We start from the raw sequence: 23,219 nt of genomic DNA, 5'->3' as shown, positions 1-23,219 counted from the left end.
TTTTTTCTATTGTTCTGCAGTTTAGGTTGCGGACTCTGAGGCACTTTTCTATTATTTTACTGAACCTTTCTGTCCTATCGACCAAGGCCAGTTAAATTGTTGATGACACTCTTGAATTCAAATGAAAATGAAACAAGACAGGCCTGTAGCGGCACTGAATGCACGCCTTGTTCGTCTTATTATCGGGTTAATTAAAGCTAGGATCTGACAATGTCACCCGGTTGTAGAAAAACGGATTTAAATGCAATGTCTCCGGGGACTGCGTGTCAAGGGCTGCTTTTCACTGAGCCCGTGCGCTTGGATGGGGCTACGATCAGAATTGACAAGAAGCAATTATTGAATTTTAGATGTTCAAAAAATAAATTAATGGTTGGAAATATTCATAAAAATTCTGTAAAACATGATAAACTAAGTTAAAATACAAAGAGAAAGGCATCTGAGGCAACTCTAACCACAGCTTTGTAGGGGAGAGGGATAAAACGGCCAGATCCTGAGACATTTCTAAGGAGTTCATTAAAATGTACACATTGAAATGCAGAGGGATGCTATTTGGGCTTGAGGTCAAGTGACGAACGGATTATATACTTCCTCATAATAATATTAATTAAACAATTTGCATGCTAATAAGGTAACAATTATCACGGCTTCTGTTGAGAGATTCGGGTTATTACAACACGCCAATCCGGGTGCCAAGGGTCAGGGAGTGAGTGGGGAGCGAAATTTCAACTCAGATTAACATTATGACAGCACCAGACATGGGATAAATAAAGTCGAATTAATTCTCTCTGTAGCCTAAAGAGCAGAGAGACAGAACGACTAGGCCTACTTCGACAGGATTGATTCGCTTTATTCACAAACACATGTATTTGCATAAGCGAGTGGGGAAACATGGACTAGAGCTATGAAGGTCTCCGGACAAATAGCCTAATATAATATAAATGAATGTTTGGGAGCTTCCCCCCAGTAGACTATGGTCATATAGTTTTGTTAACCTTTTACACAATCATAAATATCCTCCGTTTTCACCGGAGATTAGTATATTTTGAACATCGAGAATAAATAACCTCTAGGCATATAAAGGTAAATACCATTATTTAATATATATATCAGATGACACACTGGTGCTGCACATCTAAAGCTACAATGTTGTTGTTTTTTTTGCCTCATAAAGACAGCATTTACCTGCCTATATAACATGAGTTCAAAACTAGCCTACCAAATAAAAAAACATATATAACAATAACTACAAAAACGTATACACAAGAAGCTGCCTTGTAAACCTGGGACAGATTCTCACACATTTCTAAATTAAGACTCATTAATTACAGTATAAGTGCTGGGGAATAAGGGTTCACATTTCTTCCTAATATCGTTCCTCTTATTAGCAGAAGATTAATTAGTGTGTGATGTAATTAATAACTTAACATCTGCCTTTTTTCAATCAGCCTATCGACACCAAGCTGAGGAGTCGATCGCCCCCTTTCATCAACCTCGCGTTATATTGCACGCGAATTGGTTGTAGTCTCGAATGAAATGTGACAGCATTTGATGATAAATGTCCTTGTGTAAAATTAGGGTATTTGTAACTCGGCATCGATTAATAGAGAGAGTAAACATTTAAAACACGATAACATGTTGACCAAAAACTGTGACTAGCCTATCCGTCATTTTCGATCTGCGAGCGAGCGTTAGAGCAGAAATTAGCTCGTCTCTTTCACATTTTACTGCGCTTTAATCTGATCACTCTCTCTCGGTGGTCCCCCGTCTAGTTGTGATGTAGTTCTTATCAAAGCCCTCCTGTCTTGTTGTGACAGCTCTGATATTGTTTATTGAGGTGGATGTCAGGTTTAATTAGCAATCGATATGGAAAGCGTTTGCGGACCGCGCCTCTGACGTCATACTCGATTACCGTTTCTCATTGGTCTCAAATTCCCAAAGCCTAGGCTAATTATTGGAAGGTTCATGTTGATAAAGTACAGCTCATCCTTCCCTCCACATCATGTCCCCTCCTCGCTGGCCACACTCACTGCATGATTTTTAAATTCACATCACCAGCCTCCAGACGTCGTTTCCTTTTGCCTAGGAGATGATGGACAGCAGGATACTGGATCCACCTCATGCCCAGTTCGGAGGCTCTCTCGGCGGGATGGTGGGCTTTCCGTACCATCTAAGCCACCATCATGTTTACGAATTAGCCGGTCATCAACTTCAATCTGCGGCCGCAGTTCCTTTTTCAATAGACGGATTACTTAATGGTTCCTGCACAGCTTCAGTGGTTAATTCGAACCCCCTCTTGTCTGGCTGCGGTATGAATGGAGATAACCAGCAGTACAAGCTGACAGGTAAGCAACACGAAATACAACACTTATCAAAAGGTTGGCTGTAGATCAAAGACTAAACAAAGAACTGAATGTGTCTGTATATCCTGTATATCCTGTATATCCTGTATATAGCCTGTATATCCTCTCCATAAAGCGTTAAAGAGGGAATCCAAATCCTAAGAAACAAAGAAGCAGTCTTCTGCTTTCAAATTAGGCTATATTGCAATTCATTTCAATGGAGAGCAGCAAACGAGCACAGCTCCAAACGTTCCCTTGTGTTGTTGTGACAGGGTGGGGAAAATCACTGTTTCACTATTGTTAGTATAATGTTTTACTGTGTTACTGTTATTATTATCAGGATCAATATTGTTGTGATTAATAGTCTTATTATTACTATTTTCTTAACATCGAAAACTGACATAATAGCCCAATTTATTAGACTATATTTGATTAATTTATTTATGAAGGACCACAGAAAGAACGTTTCCTTGCAAAAAATAATTCTGGCTACTTTTGCGTCTCTCTCACACTCTCTTGTTTTGTATTCTCATGCTAGATTCGTGTGACCCAGACAAGGATAGCCCTGGTTGTAAGAGACGACGAACTCGCACAAATTTCACTGGTTGGCAACTGGAAGAGTTAGAAAAGGCTTTTAATGAGAGTCACTATCCGGACGTGTTCATGAGGGAAGCACTGGCTCTGAGATTGGACTTGATAGAATCGAGGGTACAGGTAAATGTCAACCATATCCACTTTTTGCCATTCTCTGTTGTTGTTTTGTTATGATGTGTTGCGTAATGATTCCTAATGAAAATGTATGCACTCGCTAACTGTAAATCGCTCTGGATAAGAGCGTCTGCTAAATGACTAAAATGTAAATGTAAACACGGATAGGCTGTACGAACAAAGGAAAGTAGGCCTATTTATTTCCTATTGTATCTCTTACACAAATATAGTACAGTGGTCTATTTGAGATATATAACTGTCCAGTAATTCCTGTCTCTTTGTTGTTTTGTACTGTGATCAAAAACTCCACAGGGAGCTTGTGCAATATGGGCACATGGAGGCCTTTTATAGTATGTGCAGGGTCCATGATCTACATACAGTACTATGCTTCAAAACCGCAAATGAAAGCAAATCATTTTCACAATTTAAAAAAGTAAAACATTATCAAACGTGAATATGTATTTAAATAACACAATATACGATGTAGAGAGAGATAGTCTTCGAAATCAAGGGTAATATGAGCAGCAAACCGAGTATAAAGAGGGCCTCTGGTTCAAGGAGAAATACTTGAAATATGGCTAAGCCATGGAAGGGTCAGTTAATTTGCTGTACTTAATATTTAATTTAAACTGTGTAGATTCAGTCGACAAGGCTATATAATTTTCACTCAAACATACTCAAAATGAAGATATCTGCATACATCCACGTATGCACAATCAGGCTTTCCACGTGTATTTTCCTCTATAAACCGATAGAACACCCAAGTATGCATGGCCTATACGTAAATGTTTATGAACTTGAATATTGATGGGTTTTCAAGTTGTACATTTTTATAAAGGACACACCTTTTCCCCCATCTCTCCTCATCAGTCAAATTTCCATGCACCTGGACTCATTATTGTGATCATTTGCACTTCTGATGTCAAAAGCTCATATGTCTATTGTGTTATGCACAGAGAAATATCCATTATTGTATAAGCCTATTGTCTAGTCCATGGTTTCTCAAACTCGGTCCTCGGGACCCCAAGGGGTGCACGTTTAGTTTTTTGGCCTAGCACTACACAGCTGATTCAAATAATCAACTAATCATCAAGCTTTGATAATTTAAATCAGCTGTGTAGTTTTAGGGCAAACAACCAAATGTGCAATCCTTGGGGTCCCGAGGACCGAGTTTGGGAAACGCTAGTCTAGTCCTATGTCACTTTAGCAATTTTTAGGCAGTTAGTGTTGGGGGAAATATGAGTATTTGTAAATATATTAGACCATTTATTATTATGCAATTGATTGGGACACATGGGCCTATCATAAGTGAGATATGTTTTCATGGGGCATTTTCCAGATCAGACAGACAGCATTTAACTTTTTATTTAATAACGAAGAAGGCATAAGCACACTCGAATTGGAAAATAAATACGCTTATTTTTGTCATCGCATCTGATAATAAATAACTGTAGGCCTACAAGCAAGAGGCATTGCTCTTTGGTTTTGTGTAATTTGGAACCATCTAGAAAACATATTATTCCAAAGGTTCACACAAATATTAGCCTAAATTATTATTAGGCCTATGTATTCTTTAAAGAAAGTGGACGTCTTATTTTTGAACATGCGTGACATTATTTTTTCTCTAATATGCAGGTATGGTTCCAAAATCGTAGAGCTAAGTGGAGGAAAAAAGAAAATACAAAGAAGGGTCCAGGGCGACCAGCTCACAACTCCCACCCAACAACATGCAGTGGAGAGCCCATGGACGCGGAGGAGATCGCCAGGCGAGAACTGGAGAGGATGGAGAAGAAGAAGAGGAAGCAGGAGCGAAGACTGTTGAGGTCCCAGAATAAACTCTTGTCAGGGGACCTATTTCACACCCCAGGATCTGACAGTGACAGCGGAGTGTCACAAGTGACGGACAGTGAGCAAAATCCACATTGTGACTCTGTAGGCCGAAACCAAACCCAATCGAGCTGTGACCAAACACCACAAACCCTCCAGAACCAAAGACACTTGAACCAAGATGCTGGTGGATCCGAGCTGGACTCGTCCGACAGCAGTCAACAGTCAAACATGTGCGCCAACAGCAGAGCATCCACCCTTCAGAAGCTGAACCCCTTCAGCGTAGAGAGCCTTCTATCCGACTCCAGACCAAGGCGCAAACCGAACATAGATGGATTTTCTGCCTTACCCTCCTCGCGGCCTTTGATAGGGAAAGGACATTTCTTACTCTATCCTATCACCCAGCCGCTTGGATTCATTGTTCCTCAGACTGCTTTGAAGACAACACCACCAGACTCAGATACTGACAACTCCACACAAAGAACCCCAGTGAATGACAGCAGCTTCTCTGCCAATACTGGACATAAAAACTATAAGGAGTCCAATAATCTCAACGACGCGACAGCAATCAAAGTGCAGGTCAACTTTACCGCGAAAAATACTAGTTCCCCACAGAACAGCCCAGGCCATGTTACCTTTTCCAGTAGCAACTGTAGTCAGCCTTCAGCCAGTGCAACATATTTCCAAGATGATGATGATTCAAAGTATCTGCCATTAGACAAAAAAGAGCAGTCTGTAAAAGACTACCCAGAGAGTTCCGAGTCTGTGACAACCAACTGTCCACCAGAGACAAAGACAGAGACTCAAGATGTCGATATGGAATAATAGACCTATAGGTGAGAAAAAATATTGATAGCGTCAACAACACCTTTCATTTGCCCAAAGCTCAAAACGTCTTAGAATATAAACTCTCGTTTTACAGATGACATATATAGCCTATATTCTGATGATGATGGGTTATAACTGTGTGTGGGTGTGTTTGTTGCGTGCGTGCGTGCGTGTATATGTGCACGTGTGTGTGTGGTGGTGGTGGTAGTAGTACTAGCCCCCCTGTGTAACAAACTGTAAAAATACATAAAAAACACAAAAATCCTCAAAGGCTGTAAAAAGTATTATAATATTTATATATGTAAGGTTTTCATAAATAAATCGATTGTATACAATAAATCCAAACCGTGTGAGACCTTAAGTAGCCCGTATAGTGGGTATAGGTAGCGCTTTTTGCTAAAATCTGATGTTCTATTTTGTGTATTGCTTTAACAAATTTATTCATCTATAAGCCTCACTGAAATGAGGTTACGAGCCGGAGGCGAAAGGACCCGCTCGACTCCTGCAGAGTTTTGATATGAAAGTAATTATTTTCCCGGTGGCTACTGCAGGGATTCAGTTTATTTTAGCCCAAAGGGTTATTATACATTACCGATTTCTAGTGATATGAAATCACATAAACTTCCAAGAATAATAGAATTAGCATGAAAGGCTGGGGTGTCAAATTGAAATACGAAAATAATAGCCCCGGCAGCTGGGAGTGTGTTTGTGCATATTGGATAGGAGATGGGAATTCGTGGGGCGGAATTTTCATGAGGTTTTCACTTTGTCAGGGCCCTTGTAGCCGGCTATATTAAGATATATGTTCGATGATATCCCTCATTGTTCTGTCGCTTACATTGATGTTTCTGTGTTATCAGCCTATTGATCATGCGTCGGCTGTAATAGGACGGGCGAAGCAAACGTGCCTATTTACAATAGCAGAACACATTTGTTCTAATAGGGTTGGCGGTCCCCAGGGATGCTGTGCAGGCTCGGGGACATCTGCGCCATGGCAATATTAGCAATGTTGACCAGATCTAAAGTCGAGGTAAGAAAGGAAAGACCATTCACATCGCATACAGATTATTTTACAAGATAGGGCCTGTAGCTTTAACGCACGAGCAAATGCCCCCAATAATACGAACATCTAAATCCTAAAAGTCGAAAACATCCATTCCAGTGTGGTGTAGTTGTCCTTAAATATCCAGAGGCCCTGCTACTCTCTTAGGTCTTGATTTGGAAATACATTGAAAATAATCAGAGGGGCAGCTTTATATCAGAGCCGGCGCAAATGAATTTCTAAGCCTGTGTCCCTTTCAAAATATTTACATAATTTTCACCCGGTGACTGCTGTTTGCGCAGAGGAAGCAATGACTTATTGGGTGTGGGTGGAGGGGGGCTCTTGGTATAAGAGACAGGCAAAAGTGTATAGGGAAAGGGAAAATGTAATCTCAACAGAGAATATATAGGCCTATGGCAGAGACAGAAAGTCAATAAGCTAATGAATAACTTATTATTTGATGAAAATAGATCCAAATACAATGGCCCTTGAAGGTCCCCAACCCAACAAAGATAATACTTTTAACTTTTATTAAATATATATGTCTATACCCGACATAATATTTAAAGATGTGATCTTCTTATTCAGCCAGCCGCAGCCAGCCGCAGCCAGCCCAGCTCCCCAAACTATTGAGCTTTATTTCTGTCAATGGGTTGCCATTTAGGATAGGCCATTTGGAAATTAGAGTTGTCTGGAGGTGTCCTTCAATATATTTCTTTTTTTGGGGTCTTATTTGGAGCGTATGTTGCATGGTAGGGGGTGTTCATGTTTAATTCATTAGAATACTGAACAGGAGTATCGTGGCTGCACACTGGTGGCCTTAAGGTGAAATTAGCGATTTGCTTAAGTAGTTAAGCTTTTTTTGCCTGATAGCTGCACGCTGTATGATTCAAGACAAACTATCAATCGATATGGCCCAGGCAGCCTCCAGGAGATGTGTCCTCCATGAATCATACTTTATGAATTCAATTTCTACACGGAGAAATTTTCAATTTGAACGCCGGATCATTATGGGAGAGTGCAAATTGTTTTTGCTCTATTATGCATCGGACGCCATCATTTTTCTTTCTAATTACGGAGGTGTCAGGTCGGGCTGTCATGCAGGCGCTGATTTTCAATTTAACTGATCATCATGCATTAATTTTCCCATTTGATAAATCTGCTATCTCGACGCCTCTCCATGCCTGGAATGCTAAAAGAGAGACACAGACAAAGTAACAGGGGCGTATATGCAGCAATAAGTGCAGATCAGGCGGCTAATTTAGCGCCTCCTGATATACCATTTCCATTTTTCATTTTCAACTCTCAAAGGAGGGAAAAGCAGCCCAAAGGCAGAAAGCTCGTTCTTATTCAGCATTAGTGAGGGAAAGACTAAAAAAAAAGACTACGAAAAAAATAAAATAAAATAAAAGCTTGTTTTCAACGACACATTTTCCAAATTGGGATATCAAGCTTAATTAATGCTAATTGAGTTTCTCAATACGTGTTATTTTTATTTAATAGAAACAAATTTGCGCAATTAATTATGAGCGTGATATCAAGAGCCTCATTTGCAACATTCTATTTTCCCTCCCTCGCAGCTTTGAGTAAATTAATTTATTTTGTCATTTGGCATTTTTTGCAAACTAAAGGGGCGAACCAAATCCCAACCAGGAATTATGCCATTTGCATTATTTAAGAATGAAAGAGGCACACTTTTTACATTTTTACAACATGCAATGTTCATAGCACACACCAATGTCAAACTAAACAACATAATTATACAGATATGCCTACGAATATATTGCTTGTCCATTTACGTTGTTTTTCTCCAGCATTACATGGGCCTATTGGTGTTATAAATAAGTGAGTGTAACATCAATTTCCATTCATGACGCAATTATTTAATTGTTGTCTCATCATTTGATTTGTTACAGTCTTAACTATTTGAAGCTGGCTAGTACACATTCTTAGAGAAATTAACACAAATAAAATAGTTTAGTGACCTACTAATTCATTGGCTTTGTAGATTATAGGACAGTTATTAAGCACTTTCCCTTATGCATTTTCCAAGATAATGTTTCCTAACAAGCCTTTAGGATATTCTGGAAGATTCTTTGAGTTTCTAAGTGGTTATTCACGTATTATTGCCAGAGGTTTTCTACAAACGTGTCACTAATATTATTTGCTTAGCAGGGCTTTGTTTCAGTAGCTCGAAATGAGCGTGAATGTAGAAGGACTGTTCCAAATCAATTCAAGATTTGAATGATCAGTCATACACAACAGACATCAAATGACAGATGAGCTATTCGATGTGGATCTATAGCTAGTCCCACAACAGTAGCCTAGGATATGCGTATAGGACTTGCACATGTGAGCTTATATTTTATATCAAAATCAAACAGAGCAAATTTACACCAATAATATTAGGCTACAGCAACCCATAGAAGAAAATGGCTAAGAATTCAATTTCCACGTGACTCAAAATCAATTTAGGCATTGACCGTAAAACAATGCACATGCCTATGATAATCCTATCCCACGTTTGCTTGGCCGAGATAAGAGCGATTAAGTCCATCGGTGCATTAATAAGCATGCGATGTAATAAAATCCTAAAAAAGCATGGCGGAGTTGCTCCAGGATAGGAGCCAAATGTCAAGTAGCATTTTAAGCGATTGTGTGAAAGATCCAGGTGCCAGTGTTTCTCTTTGGGTATCACTGGGACAGAGGCAGTCCCCTTCATTCTCTTATTCATCCTCATTGAATTAGCTAAACAACGTTGGTAGCCTATACTAAAATGACATAGATCATAGTCGTTCCTGAACAATGCACTACTAGCCTGTAGCACAAACTACAACATGTCTTATAGAGCATCCAGTAAAATCAAAGCATGAGAAGAGAGAGGCCAGCATTCTTTTTGTAGCTATTGGCCAAGACAAAAGCATAGGCTACTATAGGTAGAATGTTGGCTATACACTCTTAGAAAAAAAGGGTTCCAAAATGGTTCTTCTGCTGTCCCCATAGGAGAACCCTTTTTGGTTCCAGGTAGAACTCTTGGGTTACATGTAGAAGCATTTGTGGAAAGGGTTTTGGGTTCCATTTAGAACCCTTTGTGGAAGAGCTTTTACATGGAACCCAAAAGGGTTCTACCTGGAACCAAAAGTGTTCTACCTGGAACCAAAAAGTGTTCTTCAAAGGGTTTTCCTATATGGGGACAGCCGAAGAACCGTTTTAGGTTCTAGATAGCACCTTTTTTTATAAGAGTGTAGAAATGTGTGATGAAATGGTGGGAGATGGAAATATTCTATTGAAATGTTCATTTCTGATGTGTAATAGGCCCACCCATTTGAAGACCTTCTATAACATTTAATTATCTCATCATCTCAACTGTCGCCTGTCGGCTTTATCTGCAAATTCACGCTGGGAAAGTACAGGAAGTGGGGGACTGAATTATACTCTATCCATCTGTCATATCAGCAAACTACATCAAACCATGTGGGAAACAATAAAGGAAACCACCTAGAAATATTCAGTTATTGTCAGGTTTGAGGTATAGGCCTAAACCTAATCTGCTTTCTGCTACATTCAATATGCCAAAAAATGCTTCCTCTATAGCAAATGCATCTTGTCATATCAGGATGTAAACATTCTGATTAACATTTGAAGCGTTTACCATCCATTATTTTGACCTGGAATAAATCAACATCATAAACATGACCCAGAAATTAACACCAACTCCCTTGGTTAATGTGGTTATTAAATATCTAACAGCCTGTGACTGCAGCCCTGCTCTTCTCTGCTAATTATCACCTTGTGAAAAGTGTTTCCTTAGCTTTTTTCATTTAACGAACCAACCATGGAATTCTAGCCAAATAACTAATAAGGGGTCTTCCTTAAAGTCACAAGTAATGACATTTAACATAGGCCTATGTATTATATATAGACCTATAGCCTATACAGTTTATCTAGCCACTCTCAGATCATATGTGATATGGATGGATGTACTTCCTCAGTGGACCCATATGTCAACACCCACAGATGTGGTACTTTAAAAAGATCACTCAATCTGTTTCCAAATCCACTCAGCAAAAAAAAAAGAACCCACATGGAATCAATAAGGTATTGCCACACAAGGTCTTATTTGCTTTACTCTTTTAGCTCCCAGAAATGATATAACGTGTTACATGTAATACATAGAAAGTGCATTTGATTGTATGGAGGTACATTACCAACATCATCCAGCACACATATGCACGATCCACCTGAGTGATACCTATCTAGAAAGCATTTTGTGTTTAGAAGCTAGGTTATATTCAGACAGCTTACAGGGCTTTCGCACCCCACCACCACATGTTTTTCACCTGTGTTGATATGCTACAATGAAGACTAACCACCTTGTGGTGGTTTCTAGAGAACGGTGTAAACAGGCATTTCCCTCTCCCGACTTCCCAGGGAACCTGCGACCCAGAGGTTAATAAAGCGTGAAGTGTGAAAACTTCCTGAGATGGGATGAGTTAAACAGTGTCCTCAGATGTTAAGGCAACACTGTCCAAACCTATTTGTGGATGTCAGCTGTTTTCATATGCCTCAAATCAGTCTTTTTCAAAAGGTGAACAAGCCCCATCTATAGATAGGCTGTATCTTGGCACTGTTCAATATAGAGGGCTCTTGTCTTTAATTATACTATCAAAAAGTAGGCTTATGCATGTGTGTTGTCATAGAATACCCTAGGAGAGATTGAACTAAAAGTTCATTAGTTAATTAAATACACTCAGAGGATGAAAGCTAAATGGGTAAATGTTGTGGTTTATAATAGGATTTCAACTCCATGATCATTTCAACATCTCTCTCTTTGAACAGAAGTTTGACATCTAACATTGCATACTGATCATCTCCGGAAGTGTATTATAATCAATAGGACGTGACACAAACAAAGTTCACTATTATGAGCTTGATCCCTATATGCTTTGTTGACGATCACCGTACTTCAATAGAGTAATACATTCAGATATCATTTCCAATGACCGAACTACACTGTAATAAAACAACTCTGAGAGCTCGTAAAAAACGGAACAATCTCCTGTGGCATCTTGGATCTGTCACTACAAGTCAAATATCCAGATTATAGTAAAAGTGGGGGGAAAATACTTTTCCGTTTCAGTTCCAGACCTTAGCTGCCCTTTGGAGTGTGCCTTCAGTTGCACAGTGGTCATTAAAGTTGTCTGCTGTACTGCTGGAGGTTAGGCTTTGTTAAATGATTTGATAGGTGGACTGTTTTCATTGATTTGGGTCAAGCCAAACATAGCAGGACATGAGAGAAATTGCCATAGGGTGTAGTTAACCCAAGGATAATTAGGTATTATTTCAGCCCTTAAACTGCATTAACCTTTTCCATTTCATACAAGGGATTGGTTCTGATCACACTGTCAGGCAGTGTTCTATCCTCCATCAAAAGTTAGCTATAAAAATCATTACTCAGAACACACCTCAACGGACAGATTGTCTCCCTGAGTAGTCCCATCAAAGCATTTTCTCCAGCTTTTTACTTATAACTATCCTTTTAGAAATGTCCCCAAAAGGCACAATTTTTAACTACGTAAGTCAGCTCCAGCAAATGAAAGAGGTGTTAGAGGTAAAAACCTTAACAAAGTTACCATGCAGCCTGTAATAATACTCATCAGTGTTTTTTTGTTTTTTTAATCAAAGTCACTCATCCTCATGGTCTTGAGACATAATGACTTTGAAATAACATCCCTCACAATCCGAACTAAACAGTGCATGGCTGGTGTTAGTAATCTTATTTCAGCCTGCAGCAGAAGTCTTCTTTAGCTAATAGGCATTTTCTGGTTGCAATTAAAATGGTTGGCGTGAAGGTCTTGACATGTCCTCCAATAGGCTAGCCACCAGCCCCCAGCTCTCTCCTTCCTTTCGTCATTAAAGTGGTATTGCAAATGCTCTTAACACATCAAGGCCAAGACTTCAGATTTGACTATTACATGCACATGATTTAATCCTTGGACTCCCTGGTAGTACTGACATGTACCATTTCTGTCATTAATGCGGCAGGAAGCTCAGGGATGGACCAGACAGGGCTTCACTTGAGGTCAAGTTTTTTTTTAATGGGCCAGGGGAAATAGGGTCTAACTGGGCCTGAAATGTCACTATCAAAGTGTCCTGTAGACTGTAAAGGAGGAGCATGTTATGGCTCTGTCGCCGGTCCGATCGATCACATTAGAGCAAAGGACGTGGGGAAGATCTGACAGGCCAGAAACACTTCAATACTGACACACTCTGTCAGAGAGCTTCAGGCACACTTCTTGAAATAAGAAGAAAGCCTTGTACCAGCCCTGTAAGTGGGTGTGATTAGGTATAAAGGATCCCATTGTGCAAAGGCTGGAAGAAAATTAGAAGTGATAGTGGGACAGAATCAATGCTGTTTTCCTCTCAGAAGTGTGACCATATCCATCAACAGCACCGAGATGACTAAGGATCGCTTCCCCACCAAACACCTTATCGACGGTTAGAGGAAGAACCTGAGGAAGGAACCTTTTAAGACATAACATTAATTTCAGCACTATCGATAAGCAGGCCAGCCTTTCAAAATAACCGATTATGGCACAGGAGAAATAATTAAAGCACCACCTACAGCTTTTTAAGCCTAATAAATGGGAAGTTGGAGGACATACATTTACTGGACAAATTTTGGTTTTCTCCAGCAGGCAGGCTCCCAAATAGGAATTCAATTAAAAGTAATATATGTAAAGTAGATATCAGTAGGAATTTTGATGCATATTGGTATGCAACTGTGAAGCACAAACATGGACATATTGCTTTAACCCGAGATCCCATATGGAAATTAAAATAGAGCTGGTGTTGAAAATCCAAGCATTTCCAAAAGAGTTGCACAAAGCCATTCCAATCACTTGGGCTATAACAATGTCCACTGAAATTGGCAAAAAAAAGCCCAATAAATCTAATAATCACATTTAGTATGAAACTCAATCTTAATGGCATAATCATGAATAAATTAACAAGGCGGCATGGGGGGCAAGACTGTATAGAAGTCACTGTGTTAGGGCTTCTCACATTTCTCTCAGTACTGCGCCAAACGCCATGGTTAGTTTTGGCTGTGCAAGGCTGCAGTTTGACTCACTAATCCAATGTGTTTGGCAGCTTTGGGCCACCCTCTGTCCGGGAGGTACAGTAATCCTTAGTAATACTGACGGAGTGAGTACAGAGCAGGATGGCTTCTGATCAGGAAATATTGACTCTAATAATTTGTTGCTCATTCCCAGAAAGTGCACCAGCCTTGTTTAATCAACAAACAAAACACAGAATCTAACCCTAACTGGGCTGCCACTCTTTGTGGATCCAGTAGAACAAGTGGCTGCGTGACAACATTTACCCGTCGTTAATTGATAGTTTATGGAGATCCTTATTGAATACTTGTATGGTGGAGTGAAATAAAGACTTTACTTCTCAGTACTAGCCCATGGCTAGGCTATAATGTTACTGAACTGGAGGGAATTCAGGTGAATGGGCCAATCAATTAGTATTGTTGTCCTGCTATTTAATGGTGCCTATGTGCTGCTTCTCCACTGGTTAGGTTTAGTAACCTACTATGTGAATATGGCTGTACATATCTCCAGTAGATCTATAGATGCAGGCAGCCCCTATAGGTGGCACCTTATCCCCTGTATAGTGCACTACTTTTGACAGAGGCCTAGGCTATAGGCCCTGGTCGGGGGTGGTGCACTTTGTGGGGAATGGGGTGCCATTTGAGAAACACTGTCGCTCCCTTAATGAATTCAGCAGAGAAGGGCTATGGCTCTACCAAAACAATACCTTGTCTGGGTTATTTATTGCTAATCCTGCCTCCTCCTCTGTTTAGTTCCACATTTTCTTTTCTTTGGTTGTCTCCTATGTAGAATCCAACATGGAAGACCTGTATCTCAATCAGTATTGTTCTTTTCTTTTTTTGTCCTCTGCCCTCTTGGGAATGTCATGAACATGCTGACTATTTGTTTGAACAGAATTGTATATATATATATATATACAGTGGGGAGAACAAGTATTTGATACACTGCCGATTTTGCAGGTTTTCCTACTTACAAAGCATGTAGAGGTCTGTAATTTTTATCATAGGTACACTTCAACGGTGAGAGACGGAATCTAAAACAAAAATCCAGAAAATCACATTGTATGATTTTTAAGTAATTCATTTGCATTTTATTGCATGACATAAGTATTTGATACATCAGAAAAGCAGAACTTAATATTTGGTACAGAAACCTTTGTTTGCAATTACAGAGATCATACGTTTCCTGTAGGTGTTGACCAGGTTTGCACATACTGCAGCAGGGATTTTGGCCCACTCCTCCATACAGACCTTCTCCAGATCCTTCAGGTTTCGGGGCTGTCGCTGGGCAAAACGGACTTTCAGCTCCCTCCAAAGATTTTCTATTGGGTTCAGGTCTGGAGACTGGCTAGGCCACTCCATGACCTTGAGATGCTTCTTACAGAGCCACTCCTTAGTTGCCCTGGCTGTGTGTTTGGGTCGTTGTCATGCTGGAAGACCCAGCCACGACCCATCTTCAATGCTCTTATTGAGGGAAGGAGGTTGTTGGCCAAGATCTCGCGATACATGGCCCCATCCATCCTCCCCTCAATACGGTGCAGTCGTCCTGTCCCCTTTGTAGAAAAGCATCCCCAAAGAATGATGTTTCCACCTCCATGCTTCACGGTTGGGATGGTGTTCTTGGGATTGTACTCATCTTTCTTCTTCCTCCAAACACAGCGAGTGGAGTTTAGACCAAAAAGCTATATTTTTGTCTCATCAGACCACATGACCTTCTCCCATTCCTCCTCTGGATCATCCAGATGGTCATTGGCAAACTTCAGATGGGCCTGGACATGCGTTGGCTTGAGCAGGGGGACCTTGCGTGCGCTGCAGGATTTTAATCCATAACGGCGTAGTGTGTTACTAATGGTTTTCTTTGAGACTGTGGTCCCAGCTCTCTTCAGGTCATTGACCAGGTCCTGCCGTGTAGTTCTGGGCTGATCCCTCACCTTCCTCATGACCATTGATGCCCCAGGAGGTGAGATCTGGCATGGAGCCCCAGACCGAGGGTGATTGACCGTCATCTTGAACTTCTTCCATTTTCTAATAATTGCGCCAACAGTTGTTGCCTTCTCACCAAGCTGCTTGCCTATTGTCCTGTAGCCCATCCCAGCCTTGTGCAGGTCTACAATTTTATCCCTGATGTCCTTACACAGCTCTCTGGTCTTGGCCATTGTGGAGAGGTTGGAGTCTGTTTGATTGAGTGTGTGGACAGGTGTCTTTTATACAGGTAACGAGTTCAAACAGGTGCAGTTAATACAGGTAATGAGTGGAGAACAGGAGGGCTTCTTAAAGAAAAACTAACAGGTCTGTGAGAACCGGAATTCTTACTGGTTGGTAGGTGATCAAATACTTATGTCATGCAATAAAATTACTTAAAAATCATACAATGTGATTTTCTGGATTTTTGTTTTAGATTCCGTCTCTCACAGTTGAAGTGTACCTATGATAACAATTACAGACCTCTACATGCTTTGTAAGTAGGAAAACCTGCAAAATTGGCAGTGTATCAAATACTTGTTCTCCCCACTGTATATATATATATACATACAGTGGGGAGAACAAGTATTTGATACACTGCCGATTGGGTTCAGGTCTGGAGACTGGCTAGGCCACTCCAGGACCTTGAGATGCTTCTAGGACTGTAAATCTGATAGCATTCAAATATATATTCAAATTCCCCACCCCCCAAATTGTGGTGATTTAGAAAATGTATTAAACATATATAATTGCTTGCTATTGTTCAAAGCAGGTAATTTAAATAAATGACAACACATCCCTAAACTCCTTTACAAAAGCTTGCTTTTTCATAGGAGATATGAGCTGTGTGCATGTTCAAGATATCTTCAGCTACAAAAGCACTTTTCCATTAATGAACAGAAAATGACCAGAGAAAATTGTTCCTTGAATTTCTTTGGGCAGATAACGATTCTTATCGTTATCAGCAGTTAATCGTCTAAGGTCAAGATTAAAGTGAAATGTGAAGTGAACCCCCAGTGTCCCCAATTAAAAAAAGAAAGAAAGAAAGCGAGGGAGAGGGAGAGAAAGAGGAAAGAGAAAGAGGGAAGTAGACTCTGCCATAGATTAGCCTGTTCTCCAGTCCCCTAAGTACTGTAGAGAAAACGAAAACAACACAATTAAATTATGACACCTGACACTTAGACCTCACTTCAGTGAAAATGGACTAACTGCAGAATGTGAGATACTGTCAGACGATTAATGTGTGATCACACACATTAGCACCTCTCCAACACCACAATTTCTGACGGCTTTTTTTTCTTCCATTTTGAGCTACACATGGACATCAGCTACTCAAGGACATGTCTCTAAAATGTGTCCTCTCATGAGCTTGGGGGACAACCATATGTTAGAGCTAAACTGATTGCACGGATTGCGATCATATCTAATGCAAGTGTTCAATTTGACTAACAGATGGACTGTACAAGCTTCATTCTCTGCAACATACATGAAAAATAGCAATTAACACACTATATATAATTACTTCAATAAACATCCATTAAATGGACTTAAAGTATGAATGCATGTTCAAAAAGTCATAAGACAATCAAACAAGCTGTTGTGACGTTAAAGGGGGGGAAAGTTATACATTATGTTAGAGAGATTGAATGCACCTGAGCTGCTTTGAAGCTAGACCACAGTATCTTGACATTGAAATAGGCCAATATTTATCCCTCACGTTTGCTGTTATAAAGTCAGTCCTTTACGTTAGAGTAGAAAATGAAATATTTAAAACGTACATCCTTTCCATCTATAAATGAAGAGAAAGCATATTTAACCATCAGAATTAGAGCGCCCACACATATTACAATACAAACAACACCTACACATGCCCACTCAGAATAACACACACACAATAAATCAACAAGAGACATGATTAAAATGGTAGTCCATGTGATCTCAAAGCAGTGCAACACATTTAATTGCCGTCGCCTGATGTCACGAACAAGCAGGAACAATTTCTGCTCTCAAACCCTTCCTGAAGCTTTCTTCAGTAGGTCATTTCACACCGGTGCCATCCAGTGCCCATTACATTTCCCCTTTACTGAAGAAGATAACATTCATAACGTGAGCAAGGAGAGGAGGGAAATATTGTTGCTCACTATTTTGCACGACTGGTAATTAACGGATACACTTTTAACCATTGAAACAGTTGTAAACAGAGGTAAAACCTTGCATTTTCACAGCTTTGAGTGCAAATAAGCGAAATACTGAGAAGTAATTGAGTAAGTGCCCACTGACATCACTGCTCACTTAAGATAAGCCAGGCAATATGATACAATCATGGCCAGGGATGGATATGGCTAGTGAGTGAGGGAATGCGTTTAGGACGCTATAGGCCTACCACAGCAAGTCTGTTATGTTAATTACAGCCCTATTCTCACAATCTCTAAATTAGCTGGGCTAAAATGATCTGCATTTGTGGAAAAGTGAAAGGAATCAATTTGCATGCCAAATGTAACCCTGCAAATTTGATGAAGGGGGGTGTGTTAATATTTTCCCATTAAAGATGAATGAGGGTCACCACTGGCCAATTTGGCCTAACTAGATCTTCTAAAAGGAAATATTCTAATACCGTTCCATTGCATAGAAAACCAGACTTTGTTTTACACCAGCTGCTACTGTCAATATGCATCAGAGAGATTTCACAATGTCCACCTAACAACAGCTTGAAACAGTCATGACAAAACAGTCAATAACACGTAGTTTGTTTCTTTCCCTGGCTGTGTGTGACATACGTTTGCTGAAGCTCTATCATGAAGAGATGCAAATCTAAACATTCATCAATCAGAGCATTTTGTCACAGGAAGTTGATCAATCATCCCCAGTATGAGATATCTTAATAGCATGAAAAGAGTGTTATTGTGCTTCAGATAGGCGAGGAAAGAGAGCACATGGAGGAAGGGAAGGGAGAGTCAATCCTCTTGCTCCAGTGGTCCATGGCAGATGGATGATTCCTCAAGGTACATTTTTTAGTTCAGTTGAGCTACATTGATTTGGCAGCATCGGGTGGATGTCACACATGCACTGAACAATGCTCAATGACTTTGCTATCCTATTCCCATTTAAATTGCCTCTACTTTTCCTTTCTGACACCTGTTTAAATCAATGTCTTCCTCTGCAGGTCATGGGCTGAATGTACTAAGGCGCCCACCGACCGTCTCTCAAATCCACTAAAATCAACACAATAATTGAAATATTTTCAAGCTGATTACACCGAGGCCCGGGGCTCAGCTGGTTGCTAAGAGTACGCTCCCTGGTTGCTAGTGGGAGTAAATCATCTTGCATTATTTGATTTTTGTTACTGATATGAAACCGCTAGTCCCTCGATTAAATGTCTCACAGTCAAACACCTAGGGGACAGAGGGGAAAGACAAAATAAAATAGTCACCGTGAACCTGTCAAATAGCATCTCTAACTTCCCCTTCCTCAGGGCTTCACACATCTACCTGTTTATATTTGTTCCAGTTGAAATAACAAGAGCTTGGCCGGTTAGAGTGTGATTGAGGAAAAACAGGACAGACATGGGGAAATGTCAGCAAATCACACATCAATCTTCAGTTTGGTTAGATCATAAGATATTCTAAGTGATCCGCCTTTCCCTTATATCTATACTGATTGTATACTCTAAAAACATGATATTGGACACGGCTTAATGTAGTTTGTATGGCACAAAATAGCGAAAGTCGAAGACTGAAGGTCAAAACATTGATACAATGCTTCATACAGAAGTGCTCCCTAAACAGTCACAGATAAATAGTGATTTTCCCAACAAATTATGCACATGTCAAAAGTCATACGATGGCTTTGTCCATCAGGTCATGACATTCAATGAGGGAACATTATCAAATTGGAACTTTCCATATAATACCATGTTATCATCCTGTTTGATGGAAATTAATGTTGTAAAAGGGATTCAGGGATTACAAATTTACATATTTTGATAGAAAAGCATCTACTCAATTCCTCATCAGCGCTATATTGCATCTTGAAAATGGTAACATTCAGACTTGGCACCTATTCAGTTTTCCCCCTGTGAAAGACCACACCATGCTGGTGAATATAACTAACACTAATACATTTATATCACCCCATGATACGATGATCATGGATTATACCAATGGCTTGGAATTGACTTTATCATCCATCAAGATGAAAGAGAGAGACGTACTATTCTGATGCCCTCTGATTACCATTGGTTTCTATTCCATCTCCCCATTAGCTCTGCATTGGGAAGGATTTGCTGCTGCAAAGACATGTCAGACACTGAAGGCTGCTCGAGCCTGCCTTGCCAAATGAGATCAGTGCTCACAATAATGGTGGGGTCAAGTGGAGGGACAGCCTCTCTAGTCTATGGCAGGCTGACAGCCAGCATTATGTGCTTGAGTACAGTACATAGATATGTGATCACCACACAATCAATTACGAATAGTAGGAGGACTGAACCTGGTGGCGCGCCACACACAAAGAGTTCACTCCGACACAGAAGACGTGAAACCAGAAATAGTGGGCTCAATGCTTTTCGGATTGTGTCAGTCTTTGAAAACAGAAATATCCCAAAATGCCACAGACGTCCTCCAGCGATTGTGTTTTACTATGACTGTTTAAAAACGATATCCCAAGTATAAATACAATACACAAACTAAAGGGTAAAAATATAGGTTTTGAGCCAAATTGTGTTTTTTAGACACAATTGCAAACTTCAAGGAGTAGGGCATTCAAAAAGTTGGTCTGATGGGAATCCATGATGTCATCGGCCTCCCCCCTTGCTTGAGGAACAATAGAGGAGCTATAGAGAACAAAAGAGTAAAGGCCCACCCCCCAGTTGTGTTATGACTTACCTGGACCACCTATTAAGATGTGTCTTTTGTTAAGTAAATCAGGTCTTAAATGAGGTGAAAATTAGACTGGAGTGCCACTTTAAAGCTAGAATCCACAGTCGCTACTTCCTTTTTTGTACTAATAAATTAATGATATATACCCATTGATTCTTGAAGAATATAACTTATAAATGACTCATGAGCTTAGTTCAACTGTCATACCCCATCAGAACCAATGTTTGTAAACAATGTAAATGTAAACAAACACTTTATAGCCTCAAAACATGGTTAAAACTATAATTTTGATATCACCAGCCCTTGCATCTATAGATGGGTTAGCTGACAACGTCATGACAACGATGAGCACGCTTCAATGGAGCAGAAGTCTGTGAGTTGCTGTGATTCTGGATGGCCAGATAACTACCAACAATGACAAGAAACTGCCATGTGGGGAATCGTAAGTGATTCGTTTCAGGTAGTTTTATCTTGTTCTTGAAACCATGTCTTGTTTTGAGGTGTTTTGACTGATTTCATGTCAATGCTAATATGGTTCAAATTCACTATCTAGCTAACCAACAACCGTAATGACCTATTTGAAAGACAACAAGTGTTCATTGTGCAAATGTATTTATGTTTTCAATAAACTTTGGAGAAGAAATATTGTTTACATGTTGTCAACAATCTAAGCCAACCCTGCTCAGAATAATTACCATAAATCCATAGAAAGGGGAAGTCCATCCTAATCATAGAATGTTTATGATGAGGCCCAAATGAAACACTTGCTTATTCAAAGGTGATATTTATCAATGGACCGACCACACCATTGTATTCCTTTAATTCAAACAAAGAGATTACAAGACATGTAACTGGCCGATTTGCTGACCTTGTTTATAAGAGCAGCCTTTCTCACAGGTTTTCCTTTCTCTTTCTCTAGAGCCCCTATCCCTACAGTACAAGGCAGGCCAGGCTGACAGCTCCTCTGAGAGGGGGGGTCAGCAGTGATCACAGCCTGGCCCCTAAATAAACATGACGCCTACTGAATAGGGCCCCTTCATTAGCCTGCAGTCAGGGCTGGTGTGTGGCAGCCGGATCGATAAGCCAGTCCTTCTCCTTTTATTTACCAACTAGCTGCATTTTCTTGTGGCTGACTTGTCTTCTTTTAAACAGTGCCGCTGTTTAACTGCTTTTATTAGGACTCTGTGTGGGACCATCTGGTCCCCCTGTCCTATAAGTCTCTCCTAAAGCCCAGGCCTGACAAGCAAGAGATATGTCAATGCAGTCCTCAGCACAAAGCAACATCTGCCATGCCTGACACCCACTATTGTACGGCCATTGAATCTGTCCCCCCCCCCCTCCCCTTAACAGCACAACAGCTTCCTGGTATTATGTTATGCCACTCAATTAGCATTATCATCCAGCTGAAATAGAAGCCAATTTACCTTTAATGACATCATTGTTAGATGAGTGACAGCGGTCGGCGCGACGACTATCTCTAGATAAACGGAGGCCTGCCCCTGTTTCCCGGACTGGGCCTCGGTGAGGACTGAGGAAGACCAGAGCCAGCCAATCACAGTGGCCTCACCTCACCCCTTCACCACCAACATTGTTTCCTCCGGTTCACAGAGCCAGTGTGCTGGAAAATTGAGTCCAGATTCATTAGGTTTCCAGTGTGCCGCTCAAGTCAGTTAAATTGATACATTTCCTAACAAAATTGAAGTGCTTTTGTGGCTGTGCCTGCGGATGGCTGGTGACCCCGCTCGGCCCACTGAGCAGCCGAAGCAAGCTGATGGATCCATTAGACCGCTTAGACTGCTTATTCCTCTCCCTCCATCTCTGACTGACACTGTAAATCTGAACCAATTTCAGACTCTAATCACCATTACAAACCCCTTCCACTGTCCATTTGTTACTCTGCAATTCGAATGCACTGCCCAGATTGGTCCAGAAATACCAGTTTTAGAGGCGCCCCCTCCCCATTTCCTCTGGTTAAATGGTTCATGACTGGTCCCCTCTTCCCGCTGGTAGTGAAGAGAGAGGCACTCAAGGAAGAGGAACTGCTACCTATACATACCCGGTAAAAACAAAAGGCCTTGAAAAATTCCAAAAAGATCAATTGGAACTAGAAAAAAAGATAAATAAAGAAAAAACACACATTATTAAAAAGGATAAGTGTTAAATTCAGGGAGATGACATACAGGGCTCAAGGCCATACTGCTGGCAGTGGCAGAAGGGTGTTCCTTGAATAACAATCACAGTTACACCTCCAAAACATTTCCTCATCCACTAGCCGTTTTTACCCAGCTTTTATCTGTTCACTCAACCGCACGGCGCTAGCGAAGCGGCTGGAGGATATTATTTCCCTGTTGGCCCCAGTCATATAACTCTGCTTAATATGCAGTCTATAATTTAAGTAACTTTAATAATAACCCAGAATATTTTTTGCTTCTTTATTTTCCTATAACCTCTCTTTAATCTAACCTTCAACTTTATTCAACTTTGAGTACGTGACTCTGAACATTTGCACATAACAGGTAAGA

At 40.4% G+C, this 23,219-nt stretch overlaps 1 protein-coding gene across 1 annotated transcript; it reads left to right on the top strand.

Annotated features, from left to right (window-relative positions):
- The first annotated feature begins 1,748 nt into the window (after positions 1-1,748).
- LOC121551259 (homeobox protein unc-4 homolog) lies at positions 1,749-6,047 on the top strand. Its single transcript, XM_041863828.2, has 3 exons — positions 1,749-2,342; positions 2,878-3,053; positions 4,683-6,047. The coding sequence occupies exons 1-3, from the start codon at positions 2,087-2,089 to the stop codon at positions 5,697-5,699; spliced, it is 1,449 nt and encodes a 482-aa protein (XP_041719762.1). The 5' UTR covers positions 1,749-2,086; the 3' UTR covers positions 5,700-6,047.
- Positions 6,048-23,219: the final 17,172 nt, after the last annotated feature.

Source organism: Coregonus clupeaformis, chromosome 35, assembly GCF_020615455.1.
Source record: "Coregonus clupeaformis isolate EN_2021a chromosome 35, ASM2061545v1, whole genome shotgun sequence".
NCBI lineage: Eukaryota > Metazoa > Chordata > Actinopteri > Salmoniformes > Salmonidae > Coregonus > Coregonus clupeaformis.
Note: the sequence above shows the minus strand (reverse complement) of the source record. Positions and strands in the feature narration are given on the sequence as shown.

What these genes read in the sequence shown, in the direction of transcription:
- LOC121551259 (XM_041863828.2), top strand. Translation starts at nt 2,087, where the DNA reads ATGATGGACAGCAGGATACTGGATCCACCTCATGCCCAGTTCGGAGGC. An exon ending in CCAGCAGTACAAGCTGACAG is followed by an intron (nt 2,343 to 2,877) that starts GTAAGCAACACG and finishes TTCTCATGCTAG; the next exon opens with ATTCGTGTGACCCAGACAAG. An exon ending in TGATAGAATCGAGGGTACAG is followed by an intron (nt 3,054 to 4,682) that starts GTAAATGTCAAC and finishes TCTAATATGCAG; the next exon opens with GTATGGTTCCAAAATCGTAG.